Source organism: Mastigoproctus giganteus, chromosome 3, assembly GCF_048544385.1.
Source record: "Mastigoproctus giganteus isolate SK-2022 chromosome 3, ASM4854438v1, whole genome shotgun sequence".
Taxonomy (NCBI): domain Eukaryota; kingdom Metazoa; phylum Arthropoda; class Arachnida; order Uropygi; family Thelyphonidae; genus Mastigoproctus; species Mastigoproctus giganteus.
The window spans coordinates 36,848,647-36,866,683 of NC_143577.1; the positions used below are offsets into that span (position 1 = coordinate 36,848,647).

Genomic DNA, 18,037 nt, shown 5'->3' on the forward strand with positions numbered 1-18,037 from the left:
GGTAACCCCTAATATGGCCCACGTAGCCAAAAACACACGATATAAAACTCCAGCCAGTGAAATTACTAGCTGAAGATTATTGACTGAACCAGAACCCTTTTGCCTTGGTCATTTATTCCATCTACGCCCCTTACAGAAATTGGCGTCTAATATTTGCGAGTTTCTTCTGGTTTTTCAACCCTCAACCCATCCACAGCGCATGGAATATAATATAATTTATATTATACTTTACAAATTATATTATACTTTGAATATAATGTATTTAACTAGCAATGTCTTCACACTTGACTTGATTAATGAATTGGCCACTGTGTTTAAGTATGTGGATGTTCCCAATATCAAAATACAAGACCAGGAACGTTCCTAATATCAAAATACAAGACCAGTCGCTTCAAGGTCTTTTTTTGCTGTTGTTGTAGACTATTTGGGACAATATTTACAATTCTTATTATTTCTGGATGTTATCCGGAAAAAATCTTAATGGTTTATCTGTTCTTACATCATATTTCATTGCTGGATGCCTGCGAAACTTTGATGGAAAAAGTCTTTTGTGGAATGAAATCCATCCACACATTAACGTGGCATGCTTGTGGTTGTTCCTGTTAAAGGTCATGTGCAGAGTAGAGAGGTGTATTAACAGGCTCAAAAGAAATTCCGTAAGAGACTAAATTCAATTTATTTTTGTCTTGTGTCGGTTGCGTTTTATCTGTGATGTCTTGAAAGTAGTGATGGATGTTGGATGTATATCAAAGGAAATCTAAGTGGAAAGCCTCAAGCTACTGTTTTCGTTCTGATTTTTATAAAAAATAGTTTTCAATCTTTTAGTTAATTATGAATAATCATAAACAATTTTATTTTCTTAACTGATTAAAAAATTAAAAAAAAATATATATATAAACACCTTTTCTTCTTCTTATGATAATGTTTATAAGTATTTGTAGTGGACATCATTTGTACTTTTATCCCTTCAAACCTGGTAAGTTTACTGAAATACAATTTTGAGTAAAATCAGCAAACAAAACTTCCAACTTCCATGGAATATTTATTCTTGAATGGACTCAATATACGCAGAGTAGGAAACAAAGATTAGTTTCCCATTGTGGATGCAATTGACAGAGAGATGGGAAATGATATCTTAGTTCTAAAGCTTTGGAATGATGTTTTCAATTTAAATGTTAAAACTCTTGGATCGCTACAAACATTTCAGATTTTTGAATAAAATCAGCAGGAAGAAGAAGAAAATGAACTGTGTAGGTTGAGTGTTTGGAATGGAAATTTTATCGTTTTGGTCGATTGGTATTTTCGGGAGGGGAATCAAGATTTTTAACTTACGTGGACTTTGTGAAGAGAAAGCAATTGTCCACATATTATCATACTAAGTTAAAAAGAAGATTCCACACAGTGTATAAATATTTTATTTTGGAACTCATTCATCTTATTGCAAACATTCAAAATGCCTTTCAAGTGATTTATTCCGAAGGAATAAAATCACTTAAAGAGCATTTCGAATACTAAAGGGATACTAAAGACGATCCTTTTCAAGTTATCTGGGAATTATAACGAAACAAAAATGATATATTTTATGTACATAAGGTCAAAATATACACAGTTCTGTAGTACTTTTATTTCAAACACTTACAAAACTATTTTACAAGAATCTGGTCTCACTATTCGGCGCATTCATGAATACAGTACGCTTATAAAACTATGGTCTTATCTGTCTCAGGGTTATTACAGACAAATGACTTAGGGCACATTGATTTATCACTGTCAAATGGTTTCATCCAATACAGAATGCTACAGGTACGGTTTCCAACTGTGATATGTTTTCAATTTGGTATAAATGAGCAGATATAGGAAACTGCTATATATATATATCTACTAGCATAAAATGAACATCAATTTATACATACTAGTGCAAGACCACGTAATAGTGTATAATATGAATCGACATCTTTATATAATTTAATAAAAATTCGACTTAGGGTCACTGACAACGTTGCACATGCTCAGTTTCCACGATCACTGACAATCTAGTAAAAAATAACGGCCTAATTTTCCTCCCTTTCATTTCTTATTTTATTCTTTCCTTTCTGCTCCTTTCTTTACGCATGTAGAAGGACCAACCTCGATATCTCATCCGATGTAAAGTCCTCAGTTTCCAAAAATTCCGTACAGAAAGCTTTTGGTTGTTTTCGAGATGAAAATGCTGCAACTTCATTAGCATCCTCTGTAGGTTTTCTGCTACACAGCTTGAAAGGCAAACGAATCGCAACAGGTCTGTCCATGTATCCGAGAAGCGCCTTCACTTTAACCTCATAGTTCACAGTAACGCCATAGGGATTTTTCTCCTTCGGATGAGAGTAGATTGTGGTGGCGGCCAAATTTAAAACATTATCGTGGAAACCGCCCTCTGTTGCCAAGGCTACCGGATATTTCAGGAAATTCATTAGCCTTATGCAGAAATCACGTGACAGGCTTGCACCCGGTGTAATGGGATGTCCAACTTCTGTTTCCGCGTATCCAACAGTATTTTTAAAACGCCCATTTGTGAACATGCAAACATTAACGTGCTGCAACACACACACTTTGATCCTATGGACCGTTTTCTGGCAGTTGTTGTTTACCGTCACGTGCACGTGCATCGCGTCTCCGTGGTAGTATATCTCTCGGTCTAGAACTGCCTCTAGCTCTAACCGACCCGGGCTGAACACAAAAGTTTTGCTAATCGAAGCACTTGGAGGTGTGATGGTGATGATGTTGTCAAGACAAGGATAATGAATACAGCGCAGAGACATCCGAATCGTGCTCCTTTTGTGTGGTTTCTCATTAACTCGTTGACCTATAATTAAGAAGAAAAAGAATCGGAAATCAGTAACAATCAATACATCTCTTATATCCATTGATTATAAAGATAAAATCATTATTTAGAATTTAAGGTAATTAAAAAAAAAACGTTTTAGTAGAGCGGAATCTTTTTTGCAAATTGATTTCTTTAGATGACTCTTTGAATTGCTTCTTAAGTTACTTCTGTAGGCTCTTTTGATTTCTTTAGCACTGCATTGACGTCATTGTTGCCATGGTAATCCAAACTCCAAGAGTAATTAAGAGTACATTCAATATAAATGAATGTTTTTTATAGCGTGTATATGTTAGGAAATTTGTAGCATCTTCATACACTTTTCTGCGTGTTACTTCAACTTTATTCAGGAATAAAATGTATTTATAATTTTATTTATAGCAAAGATAGGACTTTAACCTTTGCTCTTTTGGATATTCAAATTTTTCTTAACAGCTAAAGACGCTTTTCCATTATTTCATCAATTTATTGTACGGGTAAGTTAATGGGAATACTTAAGTGCTGTTTTCTAATCAAAAGGTTTATTGGCAGTCATAAGATTATTCATTAAACATCTTATCTATTCAGCATTGTTTAGCATCTTAACGCTCTTCTAAACTCTTCATGCATTCAAAAACTCAATGGAGAGAAAGCGCTCGCGGGATAACAGAGCACTGTGCTAAAAATTCATGAATCAGCATCTGCGATGAAAAAAAATGAACAAATACGTCTCAAACATCTGAAGCCATAACAGCAGGAGGTGGAAGTATATCACTAAGTTCTCTTAAGCTAGTTCTTGGCCGTCAGAGAAATATGGAACAAGCACTGAATCGATAGAGAAATTCTTGACTGAAACTATTTTCTGAATCAAAAAGTATTTAATTATTTTCGACAGCATTAATAATATTGTAAAATTGATATCTTTGGTTTTTATAACACATTTTCAAATTATATTCAAAATAAACTATTTTAGGAATACATAGTATAAATCATAACGAAAAATAATTAATATTGAATTAATAATTAAATCTACAGTAAGTAGAATTCATCAGTGTTTACCATTGAATAATGAATGCATACCAACAAAGACTTTTAAATCATATGTAACTCCCAGTGGACTGCCATGATACATCCTGGCCGGTTGCAGTCTCACAGAATGAGGAGCGTATCCAGAAATACGAACCGAAAACGGATAGGCTTCTGCTCCTAACTTCCTAATCAAACTTTGCTGCAAAGATGTCAGATCTTCTTTCGGATCGATTTCTTCTGGATAAACCTGTTAAGTATAAGACCAGTTACACCTTACTCTTTAAGCAAATAAAAGAGAAAAACTTCTAGATGAGTTACACCAATATTATGAAAAGGAATAAATAAAAGCAATGACAATTATCTTCCAGTAAGTCAGGGGATCAGAAACCTTGCAATACCGCGATCCCTAATACGATAAATAAATTTGTGCAACCACCATCCATAAATAAAACAAACGATTTCATTTTGAATTGAGTTGGACAAGAAATAAATCTACCACCTACTTTTAATAATTTTAATTTATATTTTTATTTATTAATAATTTTAATTAATGCATAATATTGATTGCTTATTGATTATTTTAATTAATACTTAATAAAAAGATAACTTAAACTACAATACTCAGTTTTTATAAAACCATTAAAGATTTTGATAAATTTTGCTAATATGGCTACCCGAATCCGAAATAGCATTCGTTTTCATTTTTCTCCGAAATATTTTAATTACATTTAAAAGCAATTTTTGAAATCAGCAGGTGGGCAGCAAAATCTAACCGTCTGTATCTATATAAAGAAACACCACGCTGTTGTCAATCAGCTGGTTGTGACATTTAATTTTGCCATAATTATTTCCCGAAAGGATTTTCATTTGATTGAACAACCAACATTTCTGTGTACATTTCTGATTCTGCTTCAATTAACATTTCAGGAAGACGTGAGCAGTTCAATCGATTATGTACCTACTGGATGCTAATGATAGTTCTGGGGCTCGTATTCATTAGTGGAAGTATGCAGCGTTCTAGCGAATCTAGCATTCACTCTCAAGTGCGTAAACAAGGCCTTTGAAATTGCTTTCTTTTTCAAAACACAATGCTGGAATTTTCTGTTTCCATTCTTCCGGATATCAACTAGGAGTTTTCTTGAAGCAGCTCAGAGTTATCAGCTACTACTATTGATCTCCTTCCGAGTGCCGCTAGTGAAAGATCCTGCACAGGTAAAAGAGGTAGATATGTCAGGAGATAAAAGAATACAATTTCCTGTATCTTAGATATTGAATTTGTCATAGCCGATAGGTTGATTTTCTATTTTCCTTTTCGTAAGTATTCTTGTAGTAAGGTTAGTCGAGTTTAGAGGCAAATATATTAATATTGAGAGCAAGATGCATCTACAAAGATCTGTGAATAAATAAATCTCTTTGTACAATTTTATCTTATTCAGGAACTGTATTCTGTTTCTGGAAATAAATAAATACGTCTCTGAGAGGTAATAAAAATGAAGATAGTGAAATTTTCACCTATTAAATTACTATAGAACTGGGAAGATATAAATTCAAACTTTGCTATACATTTCAGTTGCACTCGATTTTCAAATAACAGATCTTTAGGGAGTTAAAAACTTCTGTGTTTGATCTGGCGGCTACCCATCACTGGAGGTCGGATTTTTGTAGCAGTTTATTGGGAAGAGAGATGAATTAAAGTGTAGGGGACATGGGTTAATCTATCGACATGAATTTTTTACAAAGACCCAGTAGATTATCCTAAATAAATTCTGAAGCCTTCATAGGTATTGGATTTATTCCAAATTTATTTCACTGTTTTTGGGGGGCGAGGATGAGGAGAACTATGTAATAAAAATTAGTCATAAAAGCTTCCAAATGCCTACGAAGTTAACATTTCAGCACCATCAACAAGAAGTCGAATCAACACAAAACTAGCAGCAATGTAATGCTCCACATCCGAAACTAATAGGGATTTCTATAGGAACGGGGGATCTGGTGGGAGATATCGAACCGAAATTGATCATAAAACCTTCCGAAGGAATAAAAGAGTATATTTTGAAAACTTAGTGTCAATCTGGATTTTTCTTGTGCAGTGCCCGAATATCTGAAACGTACTTCGATTTATATACAGAGATAACTCGACATTTTATAAAAAATAAAATTGTATTTCTGTTGATTCGATTTTAATGAAATTTAGAAAGCTTCAACAAATCTTTTTAGAAAGTCCAAATATAAAATTAACTCGGTTGTTCTATTTTATCCAACGGGAGCCGAGTTGCTGCATATGGATGGACAGACAGACTGATGGACATGATGACAAAGATAGATAATTTACACATATGCGAAAATGCGCAAAAAACAATGTGGGTAATGTAGGCATTAGCTTACATTTCAGGCTCATTTGATTATCAAACAACCTCAGGGGTGAGGTTAGAAACTTCTATGGACTTAAGTGTTTAACAAAACATCACTAGATGATGTTCACCTTATGAGTACTTGTGTGGTGAGATATGTGCAGTAGTTATGTTTTTAAGGAGAGAAATATTATCGCAACATTTTTGTGAGGTGAATTGGGACTAGAAAATCGGAACTGGACCTTGGGCATAAGGACCAAGAAACCATCGAAGAAAATTTAGTGTCTGTCTGACTTTGGTTATAGAATGATGGGTGATACATTCTTTCATTTATTATTTATTTATAGGGATAATTCGAAATTTTACTGTCAAAATGCTGAATTTCTATTGGTCTAATTTTAATGAAATTTGGGTTGGCACGAAAAGTATTTCTAAAAGACTCAAATATTCAATTCCATCATTCGAATGATAAGAGCATAATCGAAGAATGAGTAGTTAGTAACTGCGTATCACTAAGCAGTTAATAACGAATGAATCGAATCACTTCATTATAACCTCTCTTTAGGGCCCTCATCAATGCCTGCTTCGGATTCATCAATTTTATTAATAACGAGTTCTTAGTTATTAGTTTATTCCATGTTATTCATTCAAGTTTAGGCATCTAGGAAAAAAAACGAGTGCGTTTCCAGCATCCATCTGTAACAAATACGGCTTCCTGAATGGCTTGAGTTGTATACTGCTATAGCGAATGTCTCGACACACATCTTTTTTATCGAACTTGGCACTAACACAATAAAATTAGATAAATTGTACGAGGTATCTAGGTTAAAAAAAAATAATGGTCGGGCTAATTACAGTGCTAATACCATTATGGAGACGAACTGCAGGTTAATGATACCCCATAAAAGGGAATTGGGACTTCCATTAGGCAAAGATTATTTTGTCAGCTAAGGAGGGGTTGAATTAGTCATGGATTCAGCTCCCCCTCTTTTGTAAATTTTACCATAAATTTATTTCGGACTATTTATCATTATCAAAACATACGTACATAAGTATTATTTTAATATTTTAATAAAAAGGGAAATTTCATAAGGATTGCGTGTACGTCGCGATTTTAGGCAATGTTGATTTTGCATAGGAATAAAATGGCTATTTATTTATTGTTGATCTTCTTCAGATGCCATGTGCTCTAGAAAAACACTGAAAGGATGCTTCACTGCAGTACTCTGGAAGCTGACTGGAAAGCCATTATAGTACATTGCCAATTGGAAGTTTTAGATAAAAAATAATAATTTCTGGTCGATAATTTCTTTATTAAAATGTTGACATAGAGTACTAATGGAATTTCTTTTATAATGTTTTGTGACAGTTGGATTATTTTTAAAATGTATTGTAAAAAAACACAAAATACTTGTGTTGTAAAAATACAAGAAATTTAGATTTTTTCATATGTACTGCTGCTTCTTCTCTCTGGAGGCTTGCACACACCGGCGAATCTCTGATCTTTTTTGTGCGTGCATCTTCCAAAAGCTTGTAAGTGTACGAATTCAGAAGTTTCCAAGGAAAAACAACTTTTTCTTTTGTAAAGAGAGGCAATCTGTCTTTCGTGTGGTGTGTTTGCCTTGAAGTGAATGTCTTCAGTCCGCTGAACACAAATACACATAACAGGGGCCACATGGATTACGAATTCTTATTTTAATAGCTTTTCTGTAGAAGACTTTTTTGTGAATGACAATAGAAGAGATTAGTTTTGTCATTTCTTCACTCTGATGCGTTTCTCAAAAACTTTTGTATATATCTCCATCCATTTGTGTCTGTTTTATCTAAACATGAGCTTGTTTAAACAAAAGAAAAATTTGAGTAAATGTTAACTAGCAAACAAATGTTCCTTTGCAGTTTCAGTTGACAGAACACACACACACACTCTCTCTCTCTCTCTCTCTCTCTCTCTCTCTCTCTCTCTCTCTCTCTCTCTCTCTCTCTCTCTCTCTCTCTCTCTCAGAGAAGAAACTTTTTTAAGAAAATTTGTAGAAAGCTTTAATTTTGCTCATAATCGATTCTAAGGATCGAAGCATTTTTTAAAGTTCTATTTCAGTTTAAATGGTCATGCGTTTTTTTTTTTCTTTAAAGCAATTATCTTAAGTGAAATCTTTCTCCATCTCTTTCTCTTCATGCGCTCCGTTTTATTTTCAAAGATCTGAACTTAATTAAAGATCCTATCCAACACTTCAGTTAATCAACATATATTTTTTTTCATTTTTAAGTTAAACGAAAGCAGAAGATAAGTTTAAATAGTTTAATACAATTAACAAGTAAGCACAGAAGTGTTAAGTTGTCTTGTCGGAATAAGAAACGTATGTTTTAGATGATAATATGATCAATAACTACATTCACTCTCCAAAAATTAGAAACCCTTATTTAATATCTAATAGGGCTATGTTTTTCCCAAATTATATTCCACAAATAGCAGCTGAACTAACACACCTCAAACATTCTCAATTGTAATCAGATCTGAAGAATTAGATGTTGGAAACCTTGGTAATGTTTCTCGAAACATTCAAATACAATTTTTGCTTGGTGGACAGTTACATGGTCGTCTTAAAAGAATCGATCACAATCCGCGTAAAACTGAAGCATTGCAGGATGAAGTTGGTTCGATACGATAGAAAGATATTCATTGTAGGCAATACGACCTTCAAATGATATGAGAGGGCCTGGTATGTACCAACAGAACATACCTTACACCACAATGCCGCTTCCATCCTCTTGATTGGTGGAGACACAAGGTAGTCTGAATGCATGTCTTTGTGGTTCACTCCACACTTTTACACTACCGGTGGTGCACGCAAGCATAAATCGAGACTCATTAGACCATATGATCTTTTACATTGCTCCACTCCAATCGCATATTTTGATTTTTTACAGAAAAAAGTGGCTTTTGCTTAGGAACACGATTATCCTACCAAACCTCAGATTATTTAACTCTCGCAACACATTGAGATTCGAAATGGGTCATTCTTTGCCTAAATTGCACTTTTCACTCATCTCCTACACACTGGACCTTCCATTCTGCTGCACAATTCGCTTTAAATTCCTTCGCTCTCGTTCTTGAAGTACGGACTTTCTTCCGCATCTTCCTTTTAGAGCTGCGTTCTCCTTTCCTCTTACACTCATTGTATTCCTTTGAGATGATAGCTCTCACCGCTGACTTCCTTCATTTTCTCAGTTGTAGCTCCTATTAAACGTGCTCGAACAACCAGACCTTTCTGAAAATCAGAAAGATCACCTGTTCTTCGCATGACAAGGTCGACCAAGAAGCACCAGGAAAGCGTACAGTATCGGATACCAAGGAACTTATCATCATACCATATGATATGGCAACAGACATTTGCATAACGTATGTTTAATTATCTGTTGACGCCAATTGCAAAAGGTTTCTACTTTTTGCCAGTGAATGTATTATCTTATGAAAATTACTTTCATTTCACATTAATATTTATTTCGAGTGATTTGTTTTAAAGGAAAGGGAAAAATCATTTTTATGATCACTAATTTAGTTAATTAATTTTAGTGTAAAACCGATATCATCTACCAATGAGAAAACTTTAAAGTTTCAGTACAGCGTATTCGAATACATTATTTTTCTGATCAAGGAACTCCTCCTCAGCTGCGCATAACAGGTAATCAATTTTGGGTTAATCCTTCTTTTTGTCATACCACAGTCAATATAATTAATCGCATGGTAGATCATGAGGAAACGGTTAATGGCATCTATAGGCACAATATTACTTATCCTAGATTGATTTACTAGGTTGGCTAACAGAGCGACACTTGGAACAAAAGATACAGTACAGGGTATGTTGTCACGGATTCTTCGAGACTGCTGTTAGATTTGGATGGATTATCGAAACAGCTGTTAAGAAAGTCATGTAAGGTGAGCTTAGTAAGGTAAGCTTAGAATCCTTTCGCTAATTTTAATAGTGACTTTACTGTTCATGGTGATTCACTGTACATATTACATGATTTATATGAAGCATAAAAAGGAACCAGCATTGCTTCATTCGAAGATGATCTAATCACATCAAAACAGACAATAATAATGCGGTGTTTACATAATAAAATAAACAAGGTGACATCCGGTAATAAACCATTTTAAATACAAGTGGATACCTTAGAAACGGAAGCTCCTTCTTCCCGATATGTCAACCATTATTGGATGAATGTTACTCTTGAATATCCCAAATGTTCTCTTTCTCTTGATGCTCTGTTGCGTTGCAATATACGACTCCATTGTCTTTCTAAAGTTTCTGTTTAAAGAACGTAAAGGCTTGTTTGAAGTTTTAAAATTTCATCCGAACACATTGGGACCAAAGACACTCTAAAAGGATGTTCCATGGCTTGGGAAAAATGCTTGAAACCCCACCGTTTCTTTTTGGGGATTTAATTCATGATGTTCCAATAGAATGTTGAATGTTAAGAAGAGTGAAAGATAGTTGCCTTTGACAGCGATTACAAGGAGGTGAAATGCGTTCTTCATGAAATCAATGATGAAATCAAGAATACGTATAATGTACCAACAACAGATATCGTTCAACTGCTAATCCTATAATTTTACACTTATAAAACGAAAAAGGTATTTTAGTTGATATGTGTTTATTAATTAAGAAAACTAAATTTTATTATTCAATAATTTAAATAAGCATTTCTTAAATGATGTAATTCTTTTTCGTAGGTATAGCTTAGATTAATTTTTCAGCACTCACCTCATAGTAATCCGCTTAGTTGGTGGAAAGTTTTACCACATACATTGGTTATGAGATTCTAATAACTTAAGGGGATTATAAATTTAAAACTAAGTTATGGGCTTTAAAAAGTTTTCTGAGAAAACAAAGTGCACCTTCCATTCTATGGTTTTCTAATTAAAATAAATTAAATGAAGTGAGATAAAAGCTAATAGCCTAGAAAAACTTTTAAAGAAAAACTTAGAACATTTTTTAAAGCCCATAACTTAGTTTTCAAATTTATAATCCCCGAAAGTTATTAGAATCTCATAACCAATGTATGTGGTAAAACTTTCCACCAACTAAGAGGATTACTATGAGGTGAGTGCTAAAAAATTAAGCTAAGATATACCTATGATCTAGTCATTACATCACAGCACATAAAGACTCCTTAAAATATCAACATTAATTCTTTTTTTTATTTTATAATTTCCTGTAGCCAGTACTCAAGAAAGAAGCGACTAAAATTTTCCACCAGGAATTAATGTTCTTCCAAACTCTGTCCAAGGAGCACGTAAACAGAAGAGCTAAATCACACAGCGACTTAATGGTAAGCACATCTGGAATAGACTGTCTTAAATTAAGATAAGAGACGTGCAACATGGCAATGCGTGGCTTAGAGGGATTTGTGGACATTTTCAGCTTGGTAAAGTAAGCCAAACTGGTATACAAAGCCTTTGAAGGTTGTAATGTTGCCTTCTTCTATAAGTTCGAAAGAGGTTGTTTTTTAAAGGAGCATATAATGGCAGCCGAAAAGTGCTGATAATTTAAGCTGTTTTCAGCATGATGTAATACATCCCTTAGTTGAAATCAGAAGTAACTGTCTGTGTTAAACTAGATTTAGAAATATTGCTCCTTTACACTCAAGGTCAAAAGAAAGAAGATTCGTCAAGCAGAAATTAGAAACAGCCATTGCTTTGATGGTATTTAGTATTTTATATGTACACTGAGTGGACAGAAATCATGGGATATCTAAGTTGTAAGGGTAGACCAAACTTTCGCCAAGATAAGGGCAGTCACGCGTCTCACAGGTATTTCCATCCATGCTTGCTGCACCGCTGTCCATAATTCCGTCTCATTCCTGGGTGGAGGATCCAAAGCTCGAACAGACCTTTCCACAGCATCCCAAAGATACTATACTCCAAAAGGTTCATGTCCGGTGAACGGGCAGGCCATTCCATGATGGTAAAACCTGCGGAATGCTCTTGGAACCATTCTAGTCACCACGCATCTGTGAGGAGGCGCATTGTTCTGATGAAAGTGTCCAGTGCCTTGTGGGTGCACGATAACCATGAAGGGATGAAGGGATGCAAATGGTCTGCGAGGATGGACACGTAACCTGGACCGTTCAGAGATGCGTCTACGCGTAGCAAAAGTCCCATCGTGTGCCAGTTGAACACGCCCCAGACCATTACAGACTGTCCACCTGCCTGAACATTCCTTGTTGACATAATGAGTGCATAGCTTCGCTAGATACGCACCCTCCCGTCCGCTCGAAATAACTAGAAACGGGACTCATCGGACCCGTCTCCAATCATCCAAGGTCCAGTGCCTATATTTTTTCTCCCAATTGAGACGTATAGTCCTGTGTCATGGTGTTATCAGGGGGACTCTGGTGGCTCCCATAACCTACTGCGGCTAATATTCGCCTGATGGTCTTGCTGGAGACGTTTCTGGCACCTTCCTCGTTGAAGTTGGCGGTGATTTGTGCCACTGTCGCTCTCCGCTTCGCTGAAACAATGCCAGACAGATGCCAACGGCCACACTCGTCCACTACCTTTCTTCGCCTACAGCGCTGTCCACAATGAGATGTTATTCCAGAAACTGCGTATTCCCAATACACTCTTGACACTGTAGAACGGGGATAGTACAATTTCTGTACCACCTTCGCGATAGAGTGAGTCGGGCACCCATTATCATCCGTTTTTCAAAGTCGGTTAACTCACAACGTTTATCCATACTGACATCGAATTACCCTCTACGTGATGGAGTGATGTAGTGTACCTATATACCTGCCAAGTGGTGGGTTCGCCCACTAGCGAGAGGAGTGGCAGCTGTTGTTGTTGTTGTTATTTGGTTTTTAGGAGCATTAGCAACTAAGGCCATATTGCTCCGGGGATATGCGGTGGTCATTCCTGACCTTTCCGCATCCTCCGTATTTGGTTTTCACGGGCTCCAACCCCGATGTAATCAAGAAGCGTGTGTTACGCACTGCTGCTCCTGCCCACAGGAGGAGGAGGAGTGGTAGCGTCGTGTTACCCAGGAGCCAGGTATCTCATGAATTCTGTCGTTTTAGTGTAATCTTTTGTCTTAGTTTTGCAAGCTTATATTTAAATTTCTCGTGCAAAGATACAAAATACATTTCACATATCCTTACCTGTTTGAAGTCAAGGGTGGCTTCCGTGTAGAACTTGAGACCCATAACTTCTTCATCTTCCCTTCCATAACGAAATGTCAAAACTACCATTGCATAAACTCTTCGATCTTTCAAATAGAGTGGATCTACTAATACAACTCCATCTATAGGACTCACTTTACCTGATTCGTTGATGAATTCCCTTGTACTTAAATACAGAGTCAAGCGGCTGTTGGGAGACTGCTTCTTGAACACCCTAATGAAATGCATTTAATTAATTCGCTAATAATTAAAAAGAAAATATGTAACAGAAATTAATGAGTCAGTTTTAGAGTCTTCTATTAAATTAAATTAAGTTACCAGTTTTAATTTTGTTTAGTTTCTCACGATCTATTCAAGCACACCGTGTCATATACAACTATAAATATGCTCATAGAACTTCGAGCGACAGTGAATCGTCCCCTCGGAACGCATGTCGACATTGTCGCAACACATATCTGTTGCGACTGATTCCATTAAAAATGCTTAACATTAACATGGCTTGATAGTGTTTCTTCAACTTAATTTAATTGTGATTAATAACAGTAAAGTCCCTTTTAAGTAAAACAAAAAACCCTTTTTTTTTTTAGAATTGCTGTGCTGTTTTTAAGTCTTGATATGTAAGGATCACTTTAATATAATCTAAGAAATGAGGCAAATTACCACATAAATATCTATTTACAATAAAAATTAGATTAATAATAATTAGGTTAATAATCAAGGAAAAACGTCAAGGTTATGCAGCAAGTGGAGAGTATCTCCATCTACTGAAATACAAATCGTGGAAACTCTATTTTTATTACCAGCTATTACTAAACATGTCTCCCTAAGATTGTTGAGGAATGATTAATGACTCTTTAGAATGTCAAATTAATGGAGAGAGGGAAAGCCATTACCTCCATTCCATCTTTCTCGAACAGTGATCATCTACTTTACTTCTAAGTAGATTATGTGAGCAAACCCGTGTACATTTTTAAAGACTTGTGTATACAACGGCCATGCTCGAAGATGTTGCCATGCACAGACATTAAGAATAGAGCATTCCATTAGGGTGGAAGACAATGATATCGATTTCTTTACTTAATTCCTCGACCTTAATTATGTAATAGCATTCTCTGTGCTTAAAAGCAGCTATTAAGTATAACTGATAAAGTGAACCCCATAATTGCAAAAGCCAATGATGTATGACCTATAAAATGACCCTGGAGATAATTCTTTTGCTCGCCTTATTACTTTGCTTGTAGATTGAAAGGTCCTGTAAATAAACATAACGGAGTGTCCCAAAATATTTCGCATTAATAAACGCAGATGCATACATTTAAGAGACCGTTATTTTCATTTAATTTTCAGTTAAAGGGGCAGAAAAATTCTAGTAAGATCTTTAAAATTGCTACCTTTTAAAATTTTCCGGAATTTGGAGAGGTATACTTATGTATACCTCTGTGCCACACAGCCTCACAGATGAGCAGAAGCAATGAATAGTGTTATCATGCAAAGACTTCACCAGACTTGTCAAGGCAATCCTAATGTCCTCGACTGTATTGTCACTGGAGTTGAGTGTTGGGTGTTTCAGCACGACCCAGAGACGAAGAGTCAGAGCATGCAGTGGACTTTAGAATCATAACCAAAGCCAAAAAGGTTTCATTTACAGAAGTCCATGATCATGATGATGCTTATCATGTTTTACGACAAACAGGGTGTGATTCCCAAATAATTTGTGCCTGAAGGGGCGAGTCAATGCTGCTTTCTATGTACAGGTGCTTCAAAGACCATTGAAACAAATTTCCCGGGTGAGGTCGCAATTTCGAGAGAAACCAGCTGGCTGTTGTTGTTGTACGACAATGCCCCCGCATATGCCGCATTTTCTGTGATGAGATTCCTGAAGAAATGTGGCATTGTACAGATACACCGTCCACCATACTCTCCCGATCTGTGATGAGATTCCTCAAGAAACATGGCGTTGTGCAGATACACCATCAACCCTATTCTCCTGATCTAGCATCAGCGGACTTCTTCCTCTTTCCCAAGGTGAAAACTGCCCTCAAAGGAAAGATATTTCAGGATGTTGAAGATATAAAGAGAAATATAACCGCCGAACTGAAGATCATCTCTTTGGACGCCTTCGCCGATTCTTTTTAGAAACTTTTAGAACGGTGTAATAAAAGTGCATTCAGTCAGGTGGTGATTACTTTGAAAAAAATAGAACCATTTTGGAGTTCCTTCACATTATGTTATTTCGTTAATCCGTTAACTTTAATGCTACAATTCGTAGATTTTTACGCTCTTATTTCAACAGAACATTGAAAAAGAAACTCATGCTGTCCACTTATGACTTCTGATTAGCTGATTGTGAAACGACAGACTGTTAACATATCGCTGCAGCCCCTCAACAACGTGGGGTTATTCAAAACAAATTCGAATTCAAGATGGAAATTAGGTAAAATTTAAGAGTTTTATTAGCATAAGGTTGAGTTTCCACAGCAATATTAGGGACTACTAACTGGCTTCTTTTCCATAGCAATATTAGGGGACTACTAACTGGCGAATCCATAACAGTGCCCGAAGTTTGTATAGCTTCTCGAAAAATGCCCCATTCTCAATTACCATAACACAGCTCTTTAAAACATAGTTCAGGCTTGAAAAACTATAATCTCAGTCCAGTTAGTTCTATTTAAAAATGGAGTGTCAAACTTTGGTATACGAACATCACACTTCACTGGGCCATCTACTGAAACGCAAGTTACAGTAGAACGAGGCCTGACAAGGCCACAATGTAATGAATACCATGAAGAATCTCAAATGGGATACGTTCCTTTACTTCCATCCTTCATAGTCAGGACTTAACACTTCCTGATTATCATTTTTGCAGGACATTAAAAGAGTTCTCAGGAGGTTAAAAAATTTCAAAATAACAGAGATGTCATCGAGGCAATACAATTATAGTTCTGAGAACCATGAACTTCTCCGAAAAGGACATTTGGAAGACAACGGATGAGAGGAGCGTTTAAACAAAGATAGAGACTATCCCAAGAAGTAATAACCTTTGTATTACTGATACGTAGTGGCAATAAAATTTTATAAAACATTCTCATTCATATTTCAGCGACCGTCACATTTTAGAAATCCCATTCAACCGTGGTTGATGGAACCCGCTGTACTTAATCTCTATGGAATGTCTCTATAGGCATTCCTTTCATACCATTCTTTCAAAATGCCACTTAACTTATCTTTTCCATCCTTACTAGCGTAACCCGAAATAGGCTAAGATAACCTAACATCAACCTTAATCTCGAGAAGCGACAACAAATGAACTCCCCCTCTTCAATTCCTCTAACCTCTCAATGCCGGGGATAATGAACATTGGAACTATGACTTTCTTATGAAGAAAGTCGTCAGCTACATCGGTAAGAGCTGACAGCCGACTCGACGTCCACAGCTATTTCAGATATTGATGGTTTCTGAGGGGCCACAGAAAATTTCATCAACGGAAAGAACCCTGGAATGATCCAGTAACCGTTCTTTATTAGTGAGAAGATACAAAAACTTGAACCCTTTATTTTATCCAGTGTAAATTTATTGTTTAAAATTTAATACCTCTCATACTGGCTTTATAATTGTAAACTTTGAGAACATTAAAGCCTTTTAGGATTTATTTTGAATTTGAACTTAGGAAAGCGTTAGAAATATGCTAATAAAACTCTTAAAAGTTTTGCAAACATGTAATTCTTTTTGCTTTTGTTCTAAATTGCAAAGAGTATGAGGAGTTGTGGAATTTTTATTCTGTAATGGAGAAAAATCATTCCCAAGATATTTCCATTTAATATAAATGAGGTTAAAATCTAACAACCTTTGCCAAGTTCATATAACAAGGAACAATGAATGTAACGTAATGTCTTCAAGATTTCTTCAGTTATTTCCTGGTAATACGGGACTTATATTGCTCATCTTCCATATTTGGATAACTGCCAGCAAATTTAAAAAATGTCTTTGTGAACTTTGATTCACTCTTTACCCTACAAGGTGTTTCCATAAGCCCTTCTTCAAAGGTCACAATCTCCATTCTAGAGGACATCTATTTTTTGCTTAATGTCATACATCTGTTGGCTTAAGCCACACGTTGAGAACATAAAACTTGTGTTATGGTTTACTGTACGGCTGCAGCTGTCATTTGCATTTTATGGCTTCATGGTTTATCTCAACTGACATGTCCAATCTTTTCTCGCAAATGATCCAACTGTTTGTCTTTGGCTTTTCATTCGCGTATTCATCGTACGAGCGAAAATCCCCATTATGAAAAGCATGTTTGGAGTTTAAAATTCATAATTTAAAATCTAATGGTTACAAAGAAGCAATTGCAGTACATTTTACGATTTTATTTATAAGTTATTAGATCTGGATAAACAAGACAGTTTGCGCAAAAGGATAATTTTTATTTATGGCTTTTTTTGTGCTGAAACGAAAGTTAAACTTTACAATTTTTAAATCGAAACCTAAATAATTTCTGGAACGGCCCCCCAGTGGGTCTAAAATGCTAATTTGTATAATATAATACAATTAAAGTCGATGATGGTTTATTTTTATTATCGTTTAAAATGTATTATTTTTATGCATAATATAATTAAACGTTTCACTTTTAACGTGA

General features: G+C 35.5%; 1 protein-coding gene across 2 annotated transcripts in view; it reads right to left on the minus strand.

Moving 5' to 3' along the window:
* Positions 1–1,604: 1,604 nt before the first annotated feature.
* Positions 1,605–18,037, minus strand: part of LOC150087883 (phosrestin-2-like) — a 46,633-nt gene continuing 30,200 nt past the window's right edge. The window contains exons 2-4 of one of the 2 annotated variants that reach the window (XM_090370496.1): positions 13,378–13,612; positions 3,920–4,115; positions 1,605–2,842 (exon numbers count right to left, since the gene is read on the minus strand). In XM_090370496.1, coding sequence (XP_090226622.1) covers positions 2,106–2,842; positions 3,920–4,115; positions 13,378–13,612 — 1,168 coding nt within the window. In that variant the 3' untranslated portion in view covers positions 1,605–2,105. Of the gene's footprint in view, positions 2,843–3,898; positions 4,116–13,377; positions 13,613–18,037 lie in introns of both variants that reach the window. The other variant, XM_090370495.1, reaches the window with a different exon arrangement.